The sequence below is a fragment of the Chlorocebus sabaeus genome, chromosome 20 (assembly GCF_047675955.1).
Source record: "Chlorocebus sabaeus isolate Y175 chromosome 20, mChlSab1.0.hap1, whole genome shotgun sequence".
Classification (NCBI taxonomy): domain Eukaryota; kingdom Metazoa; phylum Chordata; class Mammalia; order Primates; family Cercopithecidae; genus Chlorocebus; species Chlorocebus sabaeus.
The window spans coordinates 134750660-134777112 of NC_132923.1; the positions used below are offsets into that span (position 1 = coordinate 134750660).

A 26453-nucleotide genomic window follows, 5' to 3' on the forward strand; every position below is an offset into this window, starting at 1 on the left:
GCCTCCTGGGTTCAAGCGGTTCTCCTGCCTCAGCCTCCCTAGTAGCTGGGATTATAGGCACCTGCCACCTCACCAGGCTAATTTTGTGTTTAATTATTTTAATTTTGTATTTGCTGGTGGGAGTGTAAAGGGATACTATGGAATACTGTTGAGCAGTTTCTTTTTTCTTTTGTGACGGGGTCTTACACTGTTGCCCAGGCTGGAGTGCAGTGGTGCAATCACAGCTCACTGTGGCCTCACCATGTTGGCCGGGCTGGTCTGGAACTCCTGACCTCAGGTAATCCACCTGCCTCGGCCTCCCGAAGTGCTGGGATTACAGGCATGAGCCACCACGCCTGGCCTCTTTTGACCTTTTAAACTGGAGTTTGGACTTGATGTGGTTGATAGGAGCTCTTCGTGTGTTCCAGATGTAAGACCTATGTCACGTATGTGTGTGCTGCAAACAATTTTTCCTAATCTGTGGTTTATTTTCTTAATGTCTTCTTTAAGAGAAACTGTTAATTCATCGTTTTTTTAATCTACGATTTTATTGATCTATATTTTGTGGTCATCTTTTGTAGCTGATTTCTACCTCGCAGCATGGAGGACGACGGCAGCCTGCTCTCCGAGGACGGGCTTTTGGACGATGCCCCCCTTTTGGAAGATGGTAATAAAGCTTCTGTCACAGTAGCACAAGTTTCAGCAACAAGAAAGACAAACGATACACTTCGTAGTCACCCTTTAATTCCGTTTATTTGTGGGAGAGGGTATCTTTTACACTCACATTTTTCTCTCAAAGAGGGAGCTTATATTATTGTCTTTATTTGAAAGAAAGATAAATTGTGGCTGAGATGTTGAAGGCAGCAGACCATAGTTTTCTAGTTTCCAACATCAGTATTGAGAAATCTGATGCCATTTTTATCCCAGTCCTTTGAATGTGACCTATTTTTGTTTTCTTTTCCTGGAAGCTTTTTTTAAAAAATCTCTGATGATCTGAAATTTTTCTGAGACGTGCGTTGATTTGGTTCTAGTTCTGGGCACAGGCAGGCCATCGCAATCTGGAAATGCATTTCCTTCCCACTCCCACCCCACTCCCCACCTCGTTTTGGGTTCTGTAGTGTGCTGAGTCAGCTGCCCGTCCCCTGGCGCTCGGTGGCCTTCTCCGCCCCGCCCCCACCACCGTCTCCTGCCCCGCTTGCGACTGTGGCTTTCTGCCTTTTCCATCATTTTGACTGAGATTGAATGAAGGGAAGAAAAGCTGTGCTCCATTTGCCGTGTTTTGCCGGAAGTCCACTGCAGTCTTCCGAGGTCGCGACCTTCAGCCTCTTTTGTCTGCGAACCGCTTTGCGTTCTTAAAAATTATTGAAGAGCCAGAGAACATTTGTTTATGTTGCCTGTAACTTTCAATACTTACTGTATCAAAAATTAAAGCCGAAACCATTTTAATACTTAGCCACTTAAAATAGTAATAACAAACCTATGGTGGTAACCTAAGAGTCCGGTGTAACAGAAGACAGCTGGCGCCTCAGAGCTGTCTGTTGTGACGTCACCTGTCACACGCGGCCTCTGGAAAACGCCACTGTCCTCTCATGCGAAGACAGTGAGGAGACAAATGGCATGCGAGTGTGATCATGAAGACAGTTTTCACCTCGCAGGCCCTGAAAGACACTCAGGGACTCTCAGGGTTCCCTGGATTTTGCTTTGAGAACCATCAAGTTAGAACTTGTCAAGATTTATCCTAAAACTGGCCGGGTGTGGTGGCCCACACCTGTCATCCCAGCACTTGGGGAGGCCGAGGCAGGTGGATCACTTGAGGTCAGGAGTTCAAGACCAGACTGGCCATGACGGGGAAAGCCTCTCTCTACTAAAAATATAAAAGTTAGCCAGGTGTGGTGGGATACTCCTGTAGCCTCAGCTACGCGGGAGGCTGAGGTGGGAGGATCCCGTGAACCTGGGAGGCGAAGGCTTCAGAGAGCCAAGATCGCACCACCGCACTCCAGCCTGGGCAACAGAGACTCCATGTCAGGTTCATGACTACACCGAATGTCATGTTGAGGTCCAAAGGGAGTGGGTGGATGAGCGGAGGGAACCCTCGGGGGGCCGTAGGCAGGTGAAAAAGGATTTTATTCAGCAGCAGCTCTCACCAGTGGCTTTCTCTCACACTGTCCACCCTGTCCTGGCTGCTTAGTCCGGTGGCTCCCACACACACAGCTGCACGGCCGGCTCTCCCTTGACTTCAGGGTCAGCAGCTTAACTCTTTCTCTGGGCACGAGCCAAGCGGTGCTGTGCCCGGGCTCCCCCATGTCAGTCTGCAAAATGGACGTCCCTGACTCTCTCTCTCGGGGCGCCAGTGCCGCAATCCCACTGAGTCACCGAGGCTGTTTACCTCCGCCTGTGCCTGCTTGGCTGGTTCCTTACACTCTGTCCCAAAAAAAGAACAAGATTTATCCCAAAACTTCAGACACAAATGTTTGATCTACTTTTTTTTTTTTAACCTCTTGCCTTGATATCTAGAAAGAGATGAATTAGAGGATCCGGAGTTTGACATCAGATATCTTCTGCAGGAAGCTGAGGATGACATGGACCCAGGACACAGCAGGTAACTCAGAGGGTAGGGGGTGAAGGGAGCAGGGCGGCTGCCTCCTCCCTCCCACAGGCTGTAGCTCCCACAGCTCCCTCCTGAAGCAGAACTGTCAGGCATCTACCCCGGCAGGCCACACGGAGGAATGAGTCCTGAGCCTGCGGCCAGGGTGGTGGTAGCTGGTGTCCTTTTCATCCTAAGCTCAGTGAAAGAACTAGATACTGATGCTGATAAATTGAAGAAGAAAACAACTGAGGACAGAATGCAGGCATTTCACCTGCGACAGAACCTGAGCGCCCTGGATAAGATGCATGAGGAGCAGGAGCTTTTCATTGAGAAGATGAGGTGAGCTGGGGCTGAGGCCACCGCACCTCCGCCTCTTGCCGCGCCCCGGGCCGTGACGCAGGTGCAGCAGGGGTGGTCCTGTGCCTGTCATCACCCTGAGGGCCTGCAAGGGAGGGTCCCACAGGGTCTCCATGGAGGAGAAGTTCTGCAAGCCCCACTCAGGAGCTGGTGCCCAGCACTCCCAGCCCCCTTCCCACAGAAAAGGTGGTAACAAGCGGCCCCGCGTCCCCCAATGCCAACCAGAGCTGCCAACTGTCAAGCTTTCACCGTAGCTTCTTTCTCTGTGTTCGTGTGTGTGTGTATTTTATATCTACGGGTTTTTTTGCTAAATTATTTTAAAGCAAATTACAGATGTGATACTTCATTCCTAAATATTTCAGTGTCTCCTAAAAAAAAAAGGCATTCCGTGAGAGTGGTGGCACACGCCTGTGGTCCCGGTTACTTGGGAGGCTGAGGCCAGAGGATCGCTTGAGCCCAGGAGGTCAAGGCTGCAGCAAGCCTGGGCGACAGAGCAAGACCCTGTCTGTAAAAATAAAAAAACTAAAAGATAAATGTTCTTCTGCATAACTTGGGCACCTGACTTGGGTACTTTGCCCAGGGAAACTACAGTTTCCCTCCTCGGCTCCTGCAGCACCTGTGTGTCTTCCAAGTGACCTTCATGGCCAGCGCAGTGGCTCAGCCTGGCATCCCAGCACTTCGGGAGGCCGAGGTGGGTGGATCACCTGAGGTCAGGAGTTTGAGACCAGCCTGGCCAACATGGTGAAACCCCATCTCTACTAAAAATACAAAAATTAGCCGGGCGTGGTGGCGCATGCCTGTAATCCCAGCTACTTGGGATGCTGAGACAAGAGAATCACTTGAACTTGGGAGGCAGAGGTTGCAGTAAGCCGAGATCCCGCCACTGCACTCCAGCCTGGGTGACAAGCAGGGCTCTGTCTCGGGGGAAAAAAAAAAAGTGACCTCCAGAGCTCATGCTCTGGGCTTTGCTCCATTGTATGTACCTGAGGCCAGAGTCGCCCCCAGGAGCTACCATGTGAACCGGATTCCGACCCAGTCCATGCCCCGCTGGTGATCTGGGCCTGCCTGGCCCACGCTCTGGAAGATGGTGGAGGAGCTCCAGCTCGTCCCCTCCCGTGGGCCCCAGACCTCCCACCACGTGCCCTTCACACGCAGGAGCACACTTGTTTAGGGACTCAGGTTCCCTCCCGCTCCTGCACTGTCCTCGGCCCCAGGAGCATGTCACCTTCGGGTGGGAGCCGCACAGTTGCCCCTGGGCAGAGTTTTCCAAAAATGGACGACAGGACCCTGCGTGTGTGGTCGGAAGGTGTTAGAGAGACCCCTGACCTGGGCGAGGGGGCTCTGGGGGTCTGGCTCTGCGTCACCCGGCCCCACTGCCACTTTGGAGGCTGGAGTTTCAGGGAACCATCATCTGACCCTTGCTTCCCTGTTCCAGAGGGGAGCTGCGCGCCTGTCGGCAGAGGCGGGACCTGATCGGCAAGCAGCAGGAGGCCGTGGCAGCCGAGATCGTCACAGAGGGAGAGGCGGGCAACATGTAGGTGGCCCTCGACAGAGGGCAGGGAATTGGGCATGAGGTCAGAGCAGAGGCTCATTCGTTCACCCACAGTGGGGTGTGAAGCACCTGCTGCGTTCAGGCCAGTGAGGAGCCCCAGTGTGAGGCCACAACACACACACAGAAGCACATGAGGTCGGCAAAGCTGGGGCCTGGAGGGCGCCAGGGCTGGATCTCTGGGAGGCAGGACTGCGTGGATCAGCAGATGGGGGAAGGCCCCTCGGGCCACTCTTGCCTGGGGCAGCAGGGTGGGGCAGCTGAGGGCAGGGTGAGAGGTGGGAAGCCCACATGGGTCCCACACTGCCAGGTGGGAGGGCCCGTGGACGCTGGAAACGCCAACACTCACCTACAGGCACTCCCAGAGCTGGCTCCACGGCTGCCGCTTCAGCCTCGCCTCACCCTCCGGGGACTGGGTGCCTGCAGGGCCTGCTGAGGTCAGCCCAGCCCTGGGAAGGCCCCAGCAGGGTGCCCGTCCTGGAGGTGCTGGTGCAGCCGTGGGGAGCAGAGGGCCAGCGGCCGGGGCAAGGGAACCAGCAGGTCCTCCCGGCCCTGGAGGGCAAGGGGCTTCTGGCCACTGTGGGCTGGGGGGGCCTGAGGGTCAAGAAGCAGACGGGGCTGCCCAGGTCTCTGCGGGGTTTTGACCTGCCTCATTCCTGGACCATGCCACCCAGGATCTAGGGGTGACTGCCGTACCTGGCCAGCTGCTCAAAGCCCACCCCTGGCACCCACACGGCCGGGACCTCCGGGCAGCATCACGCTGTGCCACTCTCGTGGGCAACCGCCCACTGCCGGGGAAGTGGTCTCCAGGAGCGTGGCTGGGCTGGGGCTGGGTGTGCACTGTGTGGATGATGCCCAGGAGGGGAGCAGGAGGGAGGAAGGGGACTTGGTGCCCCGACGCGAGGGCCTGGGGCTTGTCACGTGCTGGGTGCTTCCCAGGCCAGAGGCCTGGACGTCTGCTGCCCCCAGGGGCTTCATGCAGGGGCAACTGAGGGTCCAGGGCAGGCTCCCCAAGCCCTCACTCCTGGGGCTGTGCCATGTGGGCACTGCCTGCCCAGCAGAAAGTGGGCATGTGGAGTCCACCAGCCCCACACTCCACCAGCTAGGTAGCCCAGCACCAAGATTTCCCTCCTGAGGGAGAGGAGGCCAGGGGGTGCCAGGTGAACCTGGGTGGCCCCTGGGTGACTGAGGCCTGACACACGCCTGGCCTGTCCCTTCGCCACTGCAGGGCCACTGTGGGCCGTCTCCAGGCCGTGTCCAGACGCCTGTTTGTGGAGCTGGAGAATGAGAGAGACCTGCAGTCAAGGACTGAGGCCGTGCTGAAGGAGAGCGAGTGAGTCAGTGTGGACTGGCAGCGGGGCCTTCCCACCTGGGGGCGGAGAGCAAGATCTGGGGGGTTGCACCTGACCGGGAAACTGCCGGGAAGTGGAAAGGGGACTCGGCGAATGCAGTGGTTGGAAGGAACTGTCTTCACGTCGCCTTTTTCCGTTTCTCTGGGTTTGTTTATGTTCCTAGGAACTCCAATATCAGGTTATTTTTCCTCTTTCCTCGTTTCTCATGCTTTGCACGTCCACAGAACAGCGAGCTGGGTTTTCAGAACCCAGGAGAGAGACGCTGCCTCGTCCTAAACGCTTTCCTGTGGAGCTGGGTTGGATGCGTCGAGTTGCCTCTGGCGAGTTTGGCAAGAAGGGGTTTGGGAAGGTGCACGAATTGCTCAGAGCGACTGAAGGGACACGGAGCTGGCCTCAAGTAGGACTCCCGAACCACATGGCCCCCAGCCCCGGGAGCTGCAGCCAGGTCCGTGGCGTCCACAGCACTGACCCTGCACGTGCCCAGGATGACCTAAGCTTTCCAGCCTGGACAGGGCAGGGGGCACAGAGAGGGCTGAGCGCGGGCCTCAGGCCACCCCGCCCACAGGAGTACCCATGCCACCGGCCCTTGTGCGACCTAACATCTCGGCCCCACCCCAGTGAAGACGCCACTGGGCTTTGACCCATTCTCTGACCCGTGCTCGCTGTGATGTAGTCACGACCCAGTCTCTGACCCACACTTGCTGTGATGTAGTTTCTGACCCAGTCTCTGACCCACACTTGCTGTGATGTAGTTTCTGACCCAGTCTCTGACCCATGCTCCCTGTGATATAGTCACAACCCAAGCTGGTGTCCAGTGCCCTGCACCGTGGCCCCACCTGTGAGGGCAGCGGGAGGGGTGCAGGGGAGGACACTGAACCCAGCTACAGCTGAGCGTGGAGGAGAGCAACTGTCCCTTGTGGCTCTCCTTTGACAATGGCTCTGTCGTGCCCCTCTCACTGCTCAGCAGCACCTGTGCCAGGGCGGGAGGCTTCACAGGGCTAATGAACCCTGGCAGGCCTCACTTTACTAGGTTGCTGTGATTGTCCACTTCTTTTAAAAAAAAAAGAAAAAAGTTTTTGGTCTGGGCACAGTCACTGGTTCACGCCTATAATCCCAACACTTTGGGAGGCCAAGGCAGGTGGATCACCTGAGGTCAGGAGTTCAAGACCAGCCTGGGCAACATGGCAAAACCCTGTCTCTACTAAAAATACAAAAATTAACTGGGCTTGGTAGTGGGCACCTGTAATCGCAGCTACTCGGGAGGCTGAGGCAGGAGAATGGCATGAACCGGGAGGCAGAGCTTGCGGTGAGCCAAGATTGCGCCACTCACTCCAGCCTGGGCGACAGAGCGAGACTCTGTCTCAAAAAATAAACAAACAAAGTTTTATTTTGAAACAATTCCAAACTTACAGAAGAGCTGCAAAATGGCAGCAAGACCCCCCGTGCCCCGTGGCCCCATGCCCGGAGCCGTGCCCAGAGTCCATGTGGGCGTTGTGTCCAGGGTGGCCCCTCACCCTGCCCCAGTCAGGGGGAGCCTCGGTACCTCTGTAACAGGCGGACCTTGCAGTTCTGAGGATCGCAGGCCAGGGGCTGTCCCGCACTGTGACTGTGCTTGATGCCTCTGGGGGTGATGACCAGTCTTAACCCTGGGTGTCCTCTCGTGGGACACGTGATGGCTGCCAGCCCCGCCGTGGGGCCGCCGGCTTCTTCAGCGCAGCAACGCCATTCCCTTGGAAACTGATGTGTAGCTTGTGGGGAGAAGCTTTGAGGCTGGGAAATCCTGCTCCATGTCCCTTTTCACATGAGCACGGCATCCCTCCATGTTTCTTGCCAGAATTAATTCCTGCTGTGATGGCTTCTAAGGGGTGACTTTCCAGTTCCACCATCCCTTCCTGTTAGTTGGCTTTCCACTGTTAGGAGAGCATTCTCCCCTCCGTGTTTGCTCGCCGTGTAGGCTGGGGGTGCTGTGTCCCTGGCAGGTCTGATCTGGCCCATCAGGATTTGTCTGGGTGCTGCAGCCGCCTCGCGTCTGGCAGTGGCATCCTTCCGCATCCTGCATTCATGTCTGTCGCTTTGTGGGCCACGGGTGTGTGCGAGGGGCAGCTTGGAGAGCACGGCCCCCGCTTCCAGTGTCGGCCCCGGGAGTCCTCCATTGTGGCTCTGGGACAGGTGGCGGGCATGAGGCTGGCTGCTGCTTCGGGACCCAAACCGCGTTCTGGGAACAGCTCCTGAACTTCCCCAGCACACGTCCCTGCTGCCGCACCATGCACGTCATCCACAGCCACAGAACAAGCCACCCTAGCCCTTAGCCGCCTAAGGCAGCGGGCGTGAGGGTCTCGGTTCCTGAGGGTCTCGGTTCCTGAGGGTCTCGGTGCGTGAGGGTCTCGGTGTGTGAGGGTCTCGGTTCCTGAGGGTCTCGGTTCCTGAGGGTCTCGGTTCCTGAGGGTCTCGGTGCGTGAGGGTCTCGGTTCCTGAGGGTCTCGGTTCCTGAGGGTCTCGGTGCGTGAGGGTCTCGGTTCCTGAGGGTCTCGGTTCCTGAGGGTCTCGGTGCGTGAGGGTCTCGGTTCCTGAGGGTCTCGGTTCCTGAGGGTCTCGGTGCGTGAGGGTCTCGGTTCCTGAGGGTCTCGGTGCGTGAGGGTCTCGGTGCGTGAGGGTCTCGGTTCCTGAGAGTCTCGGTGCGTGAGGGTCTCGGTGTGTGAGGGTCTCGGTTCCTGAGGGTCTCGGTGCGTGAGGGTCTCGGTGTGTGAGGGTCTCGGTGTGTGAGGGTCTCGGTTCCTGAGGGTCTCGGTGCGTGAGGGTCTCGGTTCCTGAGGGTCTCGGTGCGTGAGGGTCTCGGTTCGTGAGGGTCTCGGTTCCTGAGGGTCTCGGTGTGTGAGGGTCTCGGTTCCTGAGGGTCTCGGTTCCTGAGGGTCTCGGTGCGTGAGGGTCTCGGTTCCTGAGGGTCTCGGCTCCTGAGGGTCTCGGTTCCTGAGGGTCTCGGTTCCTGAGGGTCTCGGTGCGTGAGGGTCTCGGTGCGTGAGGGTCTCGGTTCCTGAGGGTCTCGGTTCCTGAAGGTCTCGGTTCCTGAGGGTCTCGGTTCCTGAGGGTCTCAGTGCGTGAGGGTCTCGGTTCCTGAGGGTCTCAGTGCGTGAGGGTCTCGGTTCCTGAGGGTCTCGGTTCCTGAGGGTCTCGGTTCCTGAGGGTCTCAGTGCGTGAGGGTCTCGGTTCCTGAGGGTCTCGGTTCCTGAGGGTCTCGGTGCATGAGGGTCTCGGTTCCTGAGGGTCTCGGCTCCTGAGGGTCTCGGCTCCTGAGGGTCTCGGCTCCTGAGGGTCTCGGTGTGTGAGGGTCTCGGCTCCTGAGGGTCTCGGTTCCTGAGGGTCTCGGTGCGTGAGGGTCTCGGTTCGTGAGGGTCTCGGTGTGTGAGGGTCTCGGTGTGTGAGGGTCTCGGTGTGTGAGGGTCTCGGTTCCTGAGGGTCTCGGTGTGTGAGGGTCTCGGTGTGTGAGGGTCTCGGTTCCTGAGGGTCTTGGTTCCTGAGGGTCTCGGTGCGTGAGGGTCTCGGCTCCTGAGGGTCTCGGCTCCTGAGGGTCTCGGTTCCTGAGGGTCTCGGTTCCTGAGGGTCTCGGTGCGTGAGGGTCTCGGTGTGTGAGGGTCTCGGTGCGTGAGGGTCTCGGTTCCTGAGGGTCTCGGTGCGTGAGGGTCTCGGTTCCTGAGGGTCTCAGTGCGTGAGGGTCTCGGTTCCTGAGGGTCTCGGTTCCTGAGGGTCTCGGTTCCTGAGGGTCTCGGTGCATGAGGGTCTCGGTTCCTGAGGGTCTCGGCTCCTGAGGGTCTCGGTTCCTGAGGGTCTCGGCTCCTGAGGGTCTCGGTGCGTGAGGGTCTCGGTTCCTGAGGGTCTCGGTGCGTGAGGGTCTCGGTGTGTGAGGGTCTCGGTTCCTGAGGGTCTCGGTTCCTGAGGGTCTCGGTTCCTGAGGGTCGTGGTCTGGGTGGGGGATTGAGCTCGAGGTGTTCAGGCCAGCCCAAGACCCTGTGGAGGGGCTTCAGGCGTGAACAGCCAGGGGTCCCTGGAGTCATCTTGGAGCCGGGATGCCGCACATGTGTCTCACACTTGGCTTGACCAGGACCAGCAGCTCTGCACGCGAGGGGGCCACGGGCTGGCAGAAGCGTCTGTTGGACTGGCCTCACGGGCACTTTCTGGCCACCAGGAACCGCCAAAGGAAGCCCTGGAGACGACCCTGCCTGCTCACACCACCTCCCGGTCCTCAGTGCCTGTGCTGGGCCTGTGCGTGTCCCACCCCTGTGCCTGGGGGCTACTGCGAGGTGCCTGAATCTGTGCTGGCGGCTTAGATACACTCTCTCATCCGCCCGTCCTCCCCACGTGGTAAGAGGGCGCCCACTGCCTGCCAGACACCAGCCAAAGCCTTTGGGCCTCTCCCGTGAATGAGGCAGCAGAGCCCTGCCTGGTGGAGGCTGCTTTGGTGGGAGGCAGGCCGTGAGTTATCACACGCGTGTTCTGTGCAGCCTCGTCACGTGACACTTTCCCACGCCCAGCTCAGCACGAATAGGAGGCTTTGTGTGCCCCCCCCTTGGCCACGTGGGACCCACAGCGGGACCCTGGTGCTGCGGCCCGGCCTGCTCTGAGGCTCCTCTGACTGCACGCACGTCGCATCACTGCAGTGACAAATCCACAAACTCAAAAGCTCAGCAGGACGCGGATTTATGAGCTTGCAGTTTTAGAGGTCATTGGCCAGACACGGGTCCCACTGGGCTAAAGTCAAGGTGTGGGCAGGGCTGGTTCCCCATGGAAGCCTCCGGGGAGAATCCGTGTCCTCACCTTTTCCAGCTCCAAAGCTGCCTGCGTTCCTCCTCCATCTTCAAAACCAGCCGGGTCCCACCTCTCCAGCCTCCAACCTTCATCATTACCTCCGCGGCTGACCACACTGAATCTTCAGATAAACTGGGACCTGAGTGGGGTCCCCATCTACATCAGCCCTAGGGACCCCAAAATCAATTAACCAGTGCCCAAAACCTTTCTACCCATCCACGCTGAGACACTGCCCTGCTGCCCACCCAGGAACCAGCACGACTCCCTCCCAGGCCCAGCAGCACCCCAGGGCAACAGGGAGCCCCTCAAAGGCAGCATCCCTGCCCGGGCCCCCGCACATTCCAGAGTGCACCTCGGTGCTTTCAAAGGGCACAGGACTCTCCTCACTGAGCCGCAACGAAGAGCATGTCTTCTATATGTGGTCACACTCACCGTCACACTCGCCGTCACACTTGCCAACAGCTGGATGCAGCAGCTCACGCCTGTAATCCCAACACTTTGGGAGGCCAAGGTGGGCAGATCACTTGAGCCCAGGAGTTTGAGATCAGCCTGGGAACATGGTGAAACCCCATCTCTACAAAAGATGCCAAACTTAGCTGGGCATGGTGGCGTGCACCTGTCATCCCAGCTACTCAAGAGGCTGAGGTGGGAGGATTGATTAAGCTCAGGAGGTCAAGGCTGCAGTGAGCTGAGAATGCGCCACTGCACTCCGGCCTGGGCGACAGAGCGAGACCCCATCTCAACAACAGCAACAACAAACCTTCCAACAGGCTGTCTCTCCAAACATTGGGATTCCTTCTTCTGCATGACTTCCTGGCATCTAGCGTTCCACAGTGCAGGTCTCTCTTGGGTCCAGGTTTCCTCAACCCGCTGAGTGTGTGACGGGAGCTGCCTGTGGTGGGCAGGTAAGCTGGTGGCACGTCCACATCAGACGCCCAGGCCGGCCTCGCACAGGCTCTTCCCTCTGTGGCCTGGCAGGGTTGGAATTCATTCCCACGCACCTTCTCCCAGGTCCTGCTGTGGAGATTGGCTGCTTTCTTCCCCTCTGGGATCCTTCTCCTCTCAGGTCAGACTTTGTTCCTGCCCCTGGGAGCATCCGGGCCACAGGGGATGGCAAGGGGGTCATGAGGGGATCTGGCAGCCCCTCAGGGAGGTGTTCTGGGGCCCCAGGCAGCAGAGCCTGCCTTTGAGGGAGGGGAAAGCCGCAGAGCCCGCCTTCGAGGGAGGGGGAAGCCGCAGAGCCTGCCTTCGAAGGAGGGGAAGCTGCCTCCGTGTGGACAGATATGAAGAGGGACTTGGCGGTCTGGGGCGCTCGCTCAGACGTGTGCAGATACCCTCAAATGTCCGCACTCCCGTTCTCAAAATCCCAGTCGTTCCCAATCAGCCTCTGCTCTGCTCTGAAGGCCAGTGCCCCTGAAATTGGTGTGCTGGAACTCAACCCTAGTGTTCGTCAGTCTTTGTGTCACTGTAAAGAAATGCCTGATACTGGGCCACATAAAGAAAAGAGGTGGACAGGCGCGGTGGTTCACACCTGTAATCCCAGCACTTTGGGAGGCCGAGACGGGCGGATCACGAGGTCAGGAGATCGAGACCATCCTGGCTAACACGGTGAAACCCCGTCTCTACTAAAAAAATACAAAAAATTAGCCGGACGTGGTGGCGGGCGCCTGTAGTCCCAGCTACTCGGGAGGCTGAGGCAGGAGAATGGCGTAAACCCGGGAGGCAGAGCTTGCAGTGAGCTGAGATCGCACACTGCACTCCAGCCTGGGCGACAGAGCTAGAGTCCGTCTCAAAAAAAAAAAAAAAAAAGAGGTTTGGGCCAGACGCAGTGGCTCACGCCTGTAATCCCAGCACTTTGGGAGGCTGAGGTGGGCGGATCATCTGAGATCAGGAGTTTGAGACCAGCCTGACCAACATGGTGAAGCCCCATCTGTACTAAAAATACAAAAACTAGCCAGGCATGGTGGCGGGCGCCTGTAATCCCAGCTACTCAGGAGGCTGAGGCAGGAGAATCGCTTGAACCCACGAGGTGGAGGTTGCAGTGAGCTGAGATCATGCCACCGCACTGCAGCCTGGTGGACAGAATGATACTCATCTTAAAATAAATAAATAAAAATAAGAAGAAAAGAGGTTTGATTGGTCAGGGTTCTGCAGGCCGTATGGGGAACACGATGGCAACTGCTTCTGGGGAAGCCTCAGGAAGTCTCCAATCACAGTGGAGGGTGAAGGAACCGTGTCTCCCACGGTGGGAGGGGAAGCAAGAGGGTGGAGGTGCCACACACTTTCAAATAACCAGATCTTCCGTGAACTCGCTCGTCACCAAGGAGATGGCCCACCCCTTCATGAGGGAGCCGCCCCACGACCCCAACACCTCCCACCAGGCCCACCTCCAACACCGGGGGGGTCCAGTTCAACACGAGACCTGCGGGGGACACACGAGACTTGTGGGGGACACACGTCCAAACCGAATGGAGGTGACGGCAGGAAGAGGTGAGGTCTCTGGGAGATTCAGCCATGGGGGCTCTGCCCTCGTGGAGACGATTAGTGCCTCATAAAAGGGCTTGAGGGCCAGACGCGGTGGCTCAACCCTGTAATCCCAGCACTTTGGGAGGCCGAGGCGGGCGGATCACGAGGTCAGGAGATCGAGACCATCCTGGCTAACATGGTGAAACCCCGTCTCTACTAAAAAATACAAAAAACTAGCCAGGCGAGGTGGCGGGCGCCTGTAGTCCCAGCTACTTGGGAGGCTGAGGCAGGAGAATGGCGTGAACCCGGGAGGTGGAGCTTGCAGTGAGCTGAGATCCGGCCACTGCACTCCAGCCTGGGCGACAAAGCGAGACTCCGTCTCAAAAAAAAAAGGGCTTGAGGGAGCCCTTCTGTCCCTCTGCCACTTGACATGAGGACACAGACAGGCACCGCCTTTAAGGAACAGGCTTTCATAGGACGTCGAAGCTGCTGGCACCTTGACTGTGGACTTCCCGGCCTCCAGAACTGGGAGGAATGAATTTCTGTGGTTTGTGAAGACCCAGTCACGGGTGTTTTCCTACAGCAGCAGGAATGGGCGACGACCACGTCTGAGACAACGTCTTGCCTCTTACCTAAGAGACCCCGCAAGCTGTTAGCTCACATGGCCGCTGGAGCACTGATCACCGGGCAGGGGACGCGACATCCAGCAGAACATCATTTCCAGAGCTGGTGGGAGCATGAATCCTCAGAGTAAAGAATTTCATGAGTCATGCGAGGGAGGAATAGAAATAACCCCACACGTGGAAGCTCCACAGAGTCCCCTGAGTCGGGAAGCGATGAACGCACCGCGTGGCAGGACGCCAGCCGGAGATCCAGTGACCCATGATCCCTGGAAAGGAGCCAAATGTTTAAAATTACCCCAACAGATAACATGGTATGCCCAGTTCCTAAAATGCAGTGACACAACCGCGGTGTTGACACCAAGAGGGCGTACGAGAGAGGGAAAGTAGAACCCAATCTCAGGAGGTAAATCAGAAAACCCTAAATAAAACATTAAACATTGAAATCCAGCCATGTGTGAGACACGCACGCACACCTCCCTTGCCAAGTTGGAGTTTAGATCCTAGGAGCCCCAAAAAAGGTTCAACATTAGAAATTCTTGACATTAACACGTTAAAAGAGAAAACCATTGAGTATCTCAATTCAACATATATTCATGATTTTTTTCAAAAAGATGTAAAGCAGACTTTATTCACGGAGGGCCACGGCAGTGGGACCCCTGCCCCAGGCATTGCAGTGGGGAGAGAGACTGGACTCCGCCCCACAGGAAAAGCTTTTAATGAAAGAGGAAGTGGAAATTGGCATGATCAAGGGTGTCTAGGAAAGAACTGCGGCACACGCCGCGTGGAATATCAGAAATGCAGGGAGGATGCCGGCTAAACTCCTGTGTCTGACGTTGTCCAGGATTCCAATCCTCGCGTGGCCGGCCCCAGCCTGAGCCGCATCTCCGGGTGGCACCGTTCGCACGTCTCCAGGAGCGGCTCCTTGCATCCCTCCACCAAGTGTCTCTGGCCAGGCCGCCTCCCAGCGGCTGCATGCTCTCACCTGGCCGCTGTTAGAAGGACACTGTCCACATCCTCAGAAGGAACTTTCCCGGCCTGAGCCCCCACAGCACACACACTCCTCCAACTAAAGATTCACCGGAAATTTCCCTGAGTTGTGCCAAGAACCAAGGGGCACCGTGTCATCCGGGGCCACCACAGATGCCGTATCACTCACAGTCCAGGACAAATTCGCCCAAGACCAGGGGACAGCAGGTCCCCTGTCATCCAGGACATGTGGACCCAGCAGGGCTGGCCGAACCTGCTCCACAGCCCCCGCCCCAGGACCCAGCAGGGCTGGCCGAACCTGCTCCACAGCCCCCGCCCCAGGCACATTTGAAGACTGAGGGGTGGTCTTGGGTGCTGGTCAGTTCACACCAGGGATCCTCCAGCCCAGCCAAAGAGTCACGGCTGTCCCTTCCCAAAGGCCTCCCTCAGGCTGGGCAGGGCCCACCCCAGGCCCACTGCAGCCAACGGACACGGCCTCAGGCCGGCGGGTGGCACGCGGGAGTGCAGGCCAGGCTCTAGCTGGGTTGGATTGAACCCCTAGTGATTTTCCTGAGGTTGGAGGCAGGCAGGGCGGGCCTCAGTGTCTGGGCAACTCAGAGCGGAGATGGCCCCTAGAGGAGGGAGTGTTCGACGTCCGCCTGGTGGATTTGTCGGGAACCCCCCTCAGGATGTCTCCAGCTGCTTTGCCTCCTGCTTGAAGGAACGCCATGTGGCACATTGAGATCCAGGAGGGGCGACTCGAGGCCTTCCGGACAGCTGACCGTGAGGAGGCAGAGGCTGCGGGGCAGCGGCTCCAGGTGCGAGCAGCCCGGCAGCTGTGCAGGGAGCAGGAGGCCCTGGGGAAGATGGAGCGGAACCGGCTGCTGAGAATCCGGTAAGTGGCACCTAGGCCCACCCGTGCCCGTCCCAGCAGCTCCTGTCAGTCCGTCCGCCCTCTCCCCAGGGGTGTCCTCACCCTCCGCATCTGTCCAGCTCCACCTCCACCCTCCCTGCCTCCTCCCAGCTTGCTCCTCTGCCGGACCCTTGAGTCCTTCCCAAGTGTCAGGCGCCCCCCCGGCACCTGCCCAGAGCCCCAGCCCTCCCAAGATGCCACAGCCACGATACCGCCACTAAAGCCAGCCACTAAAGCCGCACTCCAGCGAGACTGCCCCTCCCCTTTCCCTCCGGCAGCCCCATCCTCTTCCCAGCCAGGCCATTCTCTGGGCTCTGTCCCCGCCCCTAGCTGCTCCTTTGCACCTCTCCCACAGCCCCCACCCCCTGCGGCCATGGAGCACTCAGGTCCGTTCCCCACACGTCCCCTGTCATGAGTCTCCTGCTCAGCCAGGGCCCAGCCACCTCCTAGGCCAGTCCCCAAGTGCTTCACAGGCCATCAGGCCAGCTGTCCCAACCTGCCATGAGCCTCTCTCCTCGGGACCCCCTTCTGGCCTCCATCCCCTCCCCCATCTCGTTCCCTCCCTTCAGCTGCCCAGGCCACAAACCCCTGTGGAATCCAGGCCCTGGCTGCAGACACGAGGTCCCCAGCGCCTGCCTCCTTCCTCCCCACAGCACTGCTGTGCCTGCGCCATCCTCTTCCCAGACCCCTGCCAGGCTGGGATCGAACCTTGCCTTTGGTGGTTCCCTGGCACTGGAGCTGCAGTGGCGTGGAGAGTGTGACATCTGTGTGGCCCACGGCACCAGCTCTCCAGGGACCCTTGCTCCTCCCCAAGGGAGGCTGTGCAGGGCAGAGCTGAGCGAAAGGGCCCACAGTGTCTCTGGGACACGAGCTCCAGCTGTGCAGGGCTTGGGGGCAGATGGGACGTGTGATGCCCCCTGATGGCCCCGCATCCCCACAGGAAGTCCCTGCACACCCAGAAGGAGCTCGGGCTCAGGCACCAGAAGCTGCTGGAGGATGCCCGAAAGAACCACAAGGTCGCCGTGCGGTTCCTGAAGGCCTCCCTGGGAAGGTAGGGCCTCCCTTCGATGTCCTTAGGGAGAAACCCAAGAATACACGTCACTTGCTTTTGTCTTGACATTCTCTGATTTTATTATTTATTTACTTAAGATGGAAGCTTGCTGGAGTGCAGTGGCATGATCTTGGCTCACTGCTCTGCCTCCCAGGTTCAAGTGATTCTCCTGCCTTAGCCTCCTGAGTAGCTGGGACTACAGGCATGTGCTACCACACCTGGCTAATTTTTGTATTTTTAGTAAAGACAGGGTTTTACCATGTTGATCAGGCTGGTCTCGAACTCCCAACCTCAGGTGATCTGCCCGCCTCGGCCTCCCAAAGTGCTGGGATTATAGGCATGAGCCACTGCACCCAGCCTCCTGGTTTTATTTTTATTTTTATTTTTTTATTTTTATTTTTTTTGAGACGGAGTCTCGCTCTGCCGCCCGGGCTGGAGTGCAGTGGCCGGATCTCAGCTCATTGCAAGCTCCGCCTCCCGGGTTTACGCCATTCTCCTGCCTCAGCCTCCCGAGTACCTGGGACTACAGGTGCCCGCCACCGCGCCCAGCTAGTTTTTTGTATTTTTTAGTAGAGACGAGGTTTCACCGTGTCAGCCAGGATGGTCTCGATCTCCTGACCTCGTGATCCGCCCGTCTCGGCCTCCCAAAGTGCTGGGATTACAGGCTTGAGCCACCGCGCCTGGCCTGGTTTTATTATTGAATCACCACCTTATCATCAAAAACCAAAAAACATGTATTTTTAGTGTGAGGTGCTGTTTCTTTTCAGAAGAGGCCCGTGAAATGCGCTGGGCATGTTCCTACTGTGTTCTTGTGGCCTGGCCCTCCGGGGCGTGTTCCTGCCGTGTCCTCGTGGCCTGGCCTCTACGTCAGCAGCTTTTGCCCATCCCACCTCTTGTGCTGTCCCCGTTAATCATATTCCTGGTGGAAATGACAGCACCGAGGCTCCTTTAATTACACCCCATATGGCATCGCTGTGTCTCTTCCTCAGTTAAAAATGTGGCCGTTTGTGGTGGCACACATCTGTGATTCCAGCACTTTGGGAGGCTGAGGCTGAGGCAGGAGGATCACCTGGGCCTGGGAGCTGTGATCGCACCACTGCACGCCAGCCTGGATGACAGAGCCTCAAAAATGTTTAAATGTCCTTCCTCAGAATCCGAGAGCAAGAGAAGAAGGAGGAGATGAAGTGCCAGGAGCACATGAGGCGACGCATGGACGCGGTGGTGGCGCTGAAGGGCAGCATCTCCGCGAACCGGGTAGGCCCCCGCAGCCCCACCCAGCCTCTCCCTCAGCCCCTGCCAGGGTCCGTCCCTGGTCCCCTGCTCCTTGGGTGCCAGGCCTGTGTCCTCAGGTGTCCAGGGTTGACCCACACACTTGGTGGCCCCTGGAGGCTTCCCAAGCCTGTGCCACAGATTTGCCCACGGGTTCTATGCAGGTCAGGGCCAGGCACTGGAGTCAGGCAGGAGCAGGCAGCCCAGCCCTGCTCCTATGGGGCCTGGTCTTGTTGGAGGAGACACATGGAGGGCCCGGGCGCCTCGAGGCCATGCCCTGGGCCCAAGGCTGGGGTTTCAGGCTGAGAAAATGGTGGGAAGGGTGGGAACAGAATCTGCAAAGGCTCAGAGGTGAGGGGCAGAGGCGGGCAGGTGGTGTTCGGGGACAGCCCCAGCCCCACGCTTGGGTTGTGTGGACAATTTGCCAGCTGTCTCCTGCGGGGTCTACAGACGTCAATGTTGGTTTAAGGCCCAGTGTGTGAGCATGTGTGTGTGCAGGTTTGCATGTATGTGTGCACGTGTGTGCAGGTGTGAGCATGTGTGTGCACGTGTCCAGGTGTGTGTGTGAGAGCGTATGCGTGCACATGTGTGCATGTGTGACCGTGTGTGCATGTGTGACCGTGTGTGTGCGTGTGTGTGCATGTGTGTGCACATGTGTCCAGGTGTGCCTGTGTGAGCACGTGTGTGCAGGTTTGCATGTATGAGCATAGGTGTGTGCACATGTGTGCAGGTGTGGGCATGTGTGTGTTCCCGCGTGTGCTGATATTGTCACCTCAGTGCTCTCTATTTCCAAGGACACACTGCGGAAGTTCCAAGCATGGGACCATGCCAAGGCAGAGCTGGCGGAGCAGAGGGTCCAGGCTGAGAAGAAGGCGATTCTGGCCCAGGGTGGGGATGCGTTCAGGCACCTTGTCCACCAGCGCCGGCGCCAGGAGCTGGAGGCCCAGAAGAGGTGAGGGTGGTGGCAGAGGTGCCACTGGGAGGCACCTGCCCAGTCAGTGGGTGCAGGGAGAGCCAAGGGGGCTCAGCTTACATTAAGCAAAGCTGCTCTCTCTCCCAGGGCCCCCACTCAGGCGGCTGTGGGGCACGGGAACAGGGGCTCCAGGCCACCACCCTTGCCCTGCCTGGGCCTGACTCAGCCTGCCCAGCCCTGCCCCTACTCCAGTCCATGCCCAACCCTCGGCCCCTTCTCCCCTCTGAGACTCTGAAACCCCGGCCCCTCTTGAGAGCCTCCGGCTCCTGTTCTGACTTCTCAGGAGGAGGGACTGGCGGGCTCTTTCCTGGCCCACCCAGAAGTCTCCAGGGAGCCTGTCCTGGGTTTTGCCCAAAGCTGCCCTCATCCCGGGAGCCTGGCTCTTTCTCCCCATCCCAGTCCCCCTGTCCATGGCCCTGGTCAATCACTGTTGAGGATGTGCCTGGGCGGGGGCTCCTGGCCCTCTCGCTGGGCAAGGCATCCTCCTCTGGGTGCCACAGAGCCCTGAGTGTGTCCTCCCCACCCCCGAGTCACGATCAGAGTTCTCCACCACCCATCAGCCTGCCCACCTTGTGGGGGGGTCCTGGCAGCGACGCCTACACATCCCTTAGCCTGGCGCAGGCCTGGCATGTAGGAGGCACCGGGGAGGTGCAGCTGCAGTGAGTGGATGAACGTCTTCAGCCCTGGGGCTACCCTCAGTGGCAGCCCCACGCCAGCCTAGAAACAAGGGCTGGGAAGAAGCCCTCGGGGCGGCCAAGGCTGCTGGAGGACTGGGCTGCTAAGTGGGCAGGGCCAGGCTGGGCAGGGCTGGGCTGGGCAGGGCTGGGCTTGGCAGAGCAGGGCTGGGCAGGGCTGGGGTTTAAGCCTAGAATCTCCGGCTTGGCCTCTGCCCATCTGCTCCCCACTGGAGCTTGTGTTTAGCCCCAGGACCAGGAAGTTCCCACCCCAAGAGCCCTGCTGGGCAGGATGGAGCCCCTAGGATGGCGCTAGGGAGGGGCTGCCGGGCGCTGTCTCACCTGGGGCAAGGTGGAGGCAGGGTACCTTTCACACTTGTCTGAGAAGCGACTCCACGCAGGGCCTTTGAGGAGGAGCAGAAGCTCAGAAAGCAGGAGATCGTCAGTCGGATTCTAAAAGAGGAGGCTGAGGAGGAAAAAAGAAAGAAACAGCGTCCCCCGACCAATGCCACTCACCGGCCGACCCTGAGGGACAAGACCTGGAACTACATCTCCGACTATTGTGAGGAGAAGACCACAGCCCCAACCAACATGTACACACTGGTGAGCAAACGCCACACACCTGTGGAGGGCAGGTGGCACCTCAGGGCTCGGGTGTGGTGAGACATCCTCTGAGGACCTCAGCACCACGGCCACCTGCAGGGGGTTGCTGAGCCCGCTGAGTGGCCGCCACTCAGCTCAGGGGCAAGGGGACAAGACCCACCACATGAGAGAGGCCCATGGCCGCAGCATCCCCAGCAAGGGTCCAGTGTCCTCCTGGCTTCACCCCCAGCAGTGTTGCTGCCCACCAGGCTGGGACCACCTTGCCTGGCCCTGTAGAGAGCTGGGTCAGCCGCCTTGCCAGGGAGATGTGCACAGCCGTTCAGATCACATGCCTGGGATCACCCTGCTACAAAGCCCTCCTGATAGCACCCAGGGGACAGCTTTCCTGTCACTCATTCATTCACTCATTCATTCACTCACTCATCCTTTATTCATTCATTCATTCACTTATTCATTCAGTCATTCATTCACTCATTCACTTATCCTTTACTCATTCATTCACTCACACATTCACTCATTCACTCATTCACTCACTGATTCACTCATTCACTCATTCATTTATTCACTCTCTCATTTGCTCATTCATTCACTCACACATTCACTCATTCACTCATTCACTCACTCACATCCAGGGCCTGCTTGGTGTCCACTGCTGCTGCAGGCAACTGGCTTCAGTTGGGGGAATGCATTTCTAGTTTACCTTTCCCTAAAGGTGTGGGGTAGGGACGATGGTCCTCTCCTGAGTCTGGCACAGTGCTGCAGTCTCTGCCCTTGTGTACCCAAAACCTGAAGGTCAAGGTCATTGCTCCAACAGGTGCCCTGCTGGGAAAGAGCAAGCCTTGGGCCGCCTCAGCTTTGGCCTCTGCAGGGTCTCTGTGGTGCCCCTCAGGGCACCAGAGAAGGTCCTTTCCTGTTCCCCAGGCTCCCAGTGCTCGGGCCGAGCCTTTGCCCCATCCACCCCTCACTGCCCGTCTCACGCCGGGGCCTTGGCACCTGCCGATGCCTCTGCCGCGAGCGCCCTGCTGCCCTCCTTGCTCCAGAGAAGCCTCCCCTGCCCCCAGCCCCACCCGTGAGCTGCTCCAGTGATTTTCTGCGGCACCACCTATATCACTGTGCGGGTCACAGCAGATAGCAGTGCGCTGCCCCGTCCAGACTTCCTGTCTGTTGCTCCATAAGACGGTCCCCAGGAAGAAGAACCCTGTCCACCTGGCTGAGTGTTCCCTTCTCCGGCAGGCCTGGGACAGCGCCAGAGCAGATGGGCAAGGCCCAGTCCCCAAACTCATTCTGAGGAAACCACCACAGCCATCCCCCCAGGGTCAGCCTGGGGCTTTTCCCGGGCATGGCTTATATCCCCAGAAAGGAGAATCGGGCCAGGTGCGGTGGCTCACACCTGTAATCCCAGCACTTTGGGAGGCTAGGGTGAGTGGATCATGAGATCAAGAGTTTGAGACCAGCCTGGCCAACATAGTGAAACCCTGTCTCTACTAAAAATACAAAAAATTAGCCAGGTATGGTGGCGGGCGCCTGCAATCCCAGCTACTTGGGAGGCTGAGGCGGGAGAATCATGTGAACCCAGGAGATGGAAGTTGCAGTGAACTGAGATCACGCCACTGCACTCCAGCCCAGGTGACAGTGCAAGACTGCATCTCAAAAAAAAAAAAAAAAAAAAATGAGAACAGATGAGTGCCTGAGGACCAGCGCCAGGGATTCCAGTCCGTGAATTAGAACATTTTCCTATCAAAGGACATTTTTTGCAGACTCTTCCGAGCATTGTAGAAAAATATTTAATAATGTATTAAAATACTTATATTTCAAGTAGAAAAAGTTACAAAACCATGTGTACCGCTATCTCCATGCAGAGTACACGAGGCAGAAGAACAAGGGCAGTCAGCGGGCCGTACCAGCGGGAGCTGGGACGAGTCTCTCTCCCGTTGTCTGCCATGAGCGTGTCTTTATGACGTTCCTCTCCCCGACCGCAGGACTACGAGGCTGCTGCAGGCCCTGGGCCCTCTCGGTTGGTGGACGTCATCTCCAGTGAGCTCATCCAGGGGGACCCCGGGGCCAGCTCAGAGGAGGAGACGTTAGCTGAGCCCGAGATCTCTGGGCTTTGGAACGAAGACTACAAGCCATACCAGGTACCAGCTCCTGCTCCTTTAGACGCCTGAAGATGGATCCCGGCCCTCTGTCGCCGCCAGCTCCCCACCTCCCACACCTGCCCCGCCCACACCGGCTGCTCTGAGGCTTCTCCTGGCTGTGCCCGCCATCTCCTGTCACCCCCTCCTGCTCGTCTACGCCCCCCGCCTCCCTCTCCACACTCATGCCTTTCCCTCTTCGAGGAGCCTGGAGGGCACCACACGTGCTCGACGACAGACAGCTCCGTCACCGTGGTGTAACGGGGTGGGACGGCGGGGCTCCGAGGCTGAAAGGCTGAGGGAATGACTCTGAGCTACTCCACGTACTGTTGGAGAAGCGTCTTTCTAGAAGAAGCGTGCAAACTTTCTTTGACGGCCTTTTGTAAGAAACACGCCCCATCTGGCACCAGGGTCCTTCCGCCTCTGAAAGAGCAGGTGCAGGAAGACACGGTCTCCGCAGCCTCGTGGCTCAGGCTGTGGTCCTGTCCCACGTGGGAGGGAAACACCCGCCGCCCGGTTTCTGTAAGCGTTGGCCACCTCTACTGTCAGGGCAAAGGCCACCTGGTTCTGCTGTTTCTGAGGATGCCAGGCTGACCAGGGTGGTGAACAAGACAGGCCAGGCGGAGCCACCACCCGCACACTGGGGAACCCCAAAGGAGAAGGCTGCCTCTGGACAAGAGGAGGGTCCCAGGTGGCACCCCCCAGGAAGCCAGGGAGGAGGCCGCCCAGCTGTTGGGCACAGGCACCGGCACCAGCAGGGGCAGCCCAGAGCCAGGACCCAGGCAGAGTCCACGCAGCTTCCAAAGGGACACTTCAGGACTCTTCAGTTCTGATCTTCCCGGTTGCTGGTGTTGGCCAGGGAAGCGGCTTTTCATCTTGAGAAAGCCCAGTGTGTACTGACACTGCCCGCTCGAGAAACTGCTTCCTGCAGAACCTTTCAAAACCTTCCTCTTGTCCTGATTTAGCAATCTGGAAAATTCCCCTCCACATCTTTCCCAGAAATCCACCTGAATCCGGAGCTGTCTGCTTTTCTTTGTTTCCTGGTTTCCCTTTTTTGGAAGTGAGGGCTCCCTGCCTTGTCAACGGAGCAGAAAGTCAGTCGGTCCATCGGGGCGTTTCTGAGCAACTCAGAGCAACTCCCGGGCCGTGGGGCTCTTCCCGGGGCTGGTGGAGGCTGGTGGGCCTGGGCTGTCTGTGCTCCGCTAACCGCTACCCTCGCCTCTGAGCTGCCACCAGCGCCGCCCGGATGGAGCCGCTGACAGCCCCAGCCTCTGTCTCTGTGACCCCCAGGTGCCCAAGGAGGACGTGGACCGGAAGCCTGTGGGCGGGACGAAGATGGACAAGGACATCCTGGCGCGCACAGTGGAGAGACTGCGGAGCAGGGTGGTCCACAAGCAGGTGGTGCTGGGGCGTGAGTTCCAAGGTCGCCCCTTCAACAGCAAACCAGAGCTCCTGCACTTCAAGGTGAGCCTGAGCTGGGCCAGGAGGAGCAGGGGACAGGCAGCAGCGCGGGACGGCAGGGGACAGGCAGAAGCGCGGGACAGCAGGGGACAGGCAGCAGAATGGGACGGCGGGGGACAGGCGGCAGCGCGGGACGGCAGGGGACGGGCAGCACGGGACAGCAGGGGAGCCCCACCGCAGCCCGACCCCTGGCACCTTTTGCTTTTTTTTTTTTTTTTTTTTTTTTTTTTTGAGACAGACTCTCACTGTGTTGCCCAGGCTGGAGTGCAATGGCACAATCTCAGGTCACTGCAACCTCCGTCCGCCTTCCAGGTTCAAGCGATTCTCCTGCCTCAGCCTCCCAAGTAGCTGGGATTATAGGCGCCTGCCACCACGCCCAGCTAATTTTTGTATTTTTAGTAGAGATGGGGTTTCACCATGTTGGCCAGGCTGGTCTCGAACTCCTGACCTCATGATCCATCTGCCTTGGCCTCCCAAAGTGCTGGGATTACAGGCGTGAGCCACCACACCCGGCCTGCCTTTTGCTTTTTAACGCTGGAAAACCCAGGGGCTTCCTCAGGAGACACAGGCCCAGGTGTGGACCTTCTCTCCAAGGAGGTGGAGGGAGAGAGGGCCTCATCTCCATGGAGGGCTGGACGCCAGTCTGAAGGGCAAATCCTGAGCAATGGGAGTGCCGTGGCCCCAAAAGCCCTCTGCCACTTGGGGCAGAGGGGGCCCCTGAGCCTCGGGACAGGGATGTAACAGGGACAAGGTGGGAACACGCGAGGCTGAGGTTGGTGCCTGGATGCCTCCGCCAAACTCTGCGAGACACAGCGGCCCGTGGGCTCCGGTATTTTACCCCAGTTCAGGTCCATCCATGGAGTCAGGGACCCACCTTGGAACCCACAGTGTCTGAGCGTTCTCTCTCACTCCCACCCGCTGGGCCCCAGCAAGGCCCCGTCCTGCCTCAGGTGGCGAAGGCTCTTATGAGACAGGTTCCGCCCCACACCCTGTGCCTCATGCACCCCCGAGGCCTTCTCGATTCTGGGAGAAACCTCGGACATTGTTCCCTGGGAACCTCTCCCTAGTTGGCAAACGCTCACCAGTGGTTACCCTGAGGCAAAGCTGCCTCGGGGCTCACAGCACAGCCCCCTCTGACCCGCTCTGAAGCTACTGCCTCGGCCTTTCCCAGGACTTTGATATTGGCAAAGTGTACAAGAAAAAGATCACGTTGGTAAACACCACCTACACGATCAACTACTGCAAGCTGGTGGGCGTGGAGGAGCACCTCCGGGACTTCATCCACGTTGAGTAAGAGGACGGCTCAGGTGGGGAGGGACGCGATGCAGGGACAGCAGGAGGTTCAGAGCTCCCTTCATGTTCAGAACGGCTGGAACAGGCTCTGTCTGGGCATAAGCCCTCAGATCCGATTTTCACAAAGATTTTGTAGAGGGGGCTCCTCTGTCTTCTTGTGTCAAAGTCATCTGAGACCAAGCCCATTTCCCTTCACGAATGGCTGGAGCTTTTGCCTGGCTGCCCAAGTTTCCTTTTGTTTTTCTTTGTTTTGTTTTGTTGCCCTTTTTTTTTTTTCTTTTTTTTTTTTTTTTGAGATAGAGTCTTGTTCTGTCGCCCAGGCTGGAGTGCAATGGCATGGTCTCGGCTCACTGCAACCTCTACCTCCTGGATTCAAGAGATTCTCCTGCCTCAGCATCCCCAGTAGCTGGGATTACAGGCACCTGCCACTACGCCCAACTAATTTTTATATTTTTAGTAGGGACGGGGTTTTACCATGTTGCCCAGGCTGTTCTTAAACTTCTGACCTCAGGTGATCCATCTGCCTCAGCCTCCCAAAGTACTGGGATTACAGGCATGAGCCACCATGCTCGGCCAGAGTTTCCTTCTGTATTGTTACGTTCTGATGTTGACCATTCTGATAAGTTTTCCCTGACAGCCAGTGTTTTCAGTGTCGGGGTGAAAGCTGTCTTCATTTCAGCACTGCTTCCTTGAGCTATGGTTGTGCTTTCACTCTAACAATGTTTCCATTTGCTTCCTTGCAGACTCCGCTTAGGTGTATGTTGGATCCTCCTTGCTGGTCTTTCCTGTGTACTGTTTTCCTTCTGGTTGCCTTTAATGCTTTCTGCTTTCCTTTTCTTTCTTTCCTTTTTTTTTTTTTTTTTTTTTTTTTTTCTTTTCTGGTTTTGTTTGTTTGGTTGGTTGGTTTTGTTTTGTTTTTGACAGGGTCTTGCTCTGTCAGCCAGACTGGAGTGCAGTGGCACGATCTCGGTTCACTGCAGCCTCACTTTCCCAGGCTCCAGCAACCCTCCCACGTCCATCAGCCTCCTGAGTAACTGGGACCACAGTTGTGTGCCACTATGCCTGGCTAATTTTTCTATTTTTTGTAGAGACAGGGTTTCACCGTGTTTCCCAGGCTGGTCTCAAACTCCTGCACTCAAGTGGTCCACCTGCCTCGGCCTCCCCAAGTGCTGGGATTACAGGTGTGCACCTGTGCGGCCTGCTTTCTTCTTTTCTATTTTATTTTTCTTCATTTTTCCCTCCGACGGCCTTTTCTGTGTTTTCTGCAATGTTTCTCTTTTCTTCTGCTCCTTAACAACTTACTTTTTTTTTTTTTCGAGATGGAGTTTCACTCTTGTTGCCCAGGCTGGAGTGCAGTGGTGGGGTCTTGGCTCACTGCAACCTCCACATCCCGGGTTCAAGCGAT

General features: G+C 57.8%; 1 protein-coding gene across 4 annotated transcripts in view; it reads left to right on the forward strand.

The window, feature by feature from the left end:
• Positions 1 to 26453, forward strand: part of CFAP74 (cilia and flagella associated protein 74) — a 78121-nt gene that overhangs the window by 11628 nt on the left and 40040 nt on the right. For 3 of the 4 annotated variants that reach the window (XM_073007932.1, XM_073007931.1, XM_073007930.1), the window contains exons 2-14: positions 561 to 646; positions 2494 to 2578; positions 2762 to 2905; positions 4359 to 4457; positions 5701 to 5805; positions 15401 to 15574; positions 16533 to 16643; positions 17795 to 17897; positions 18707 to 18864; positions 19961 to 20162; positions 22142 to 22297; positions 23585 to 23758; positions 24927 to 25045. In XM_073007932.1, coding sequence (XP_072864033.1) covers positions 580 to 646; positions 2494 to 2578; positions 2762 to 2905; positions 4359 to 4457; positions 5701 to 5805; positions 15401 to 15574; positions 16533 to 16643; positions 17795 to 17897; positions 18707 to 18864; positions 19961 to 20162; positions 22142 to 22297; positions 23585 to 23758; positions 24927 to 25045 — 1697 coding nt within the window. In that variant the 5' untranslated portion in view covers positions 561 to 579. Of the gene's footprint in view, positions 1 to 560; positions 647 to 2493; positions 2579 to 2761; positions 2906 to 4358; positions 4458 to 5700; positions 5806 to 15378; positions 15575 to 16532; positions 16644 to 17794; positions 17898 to 18706; positions 18865 to 19960; positions 20163 to 22141; positions 22298 to 23584; positions 23759 to 24926; positions 25046 to 26453 lie in introns of those variants that run through there. The other variant, XM_073007933.1, reaches the window with a different exon arrangement.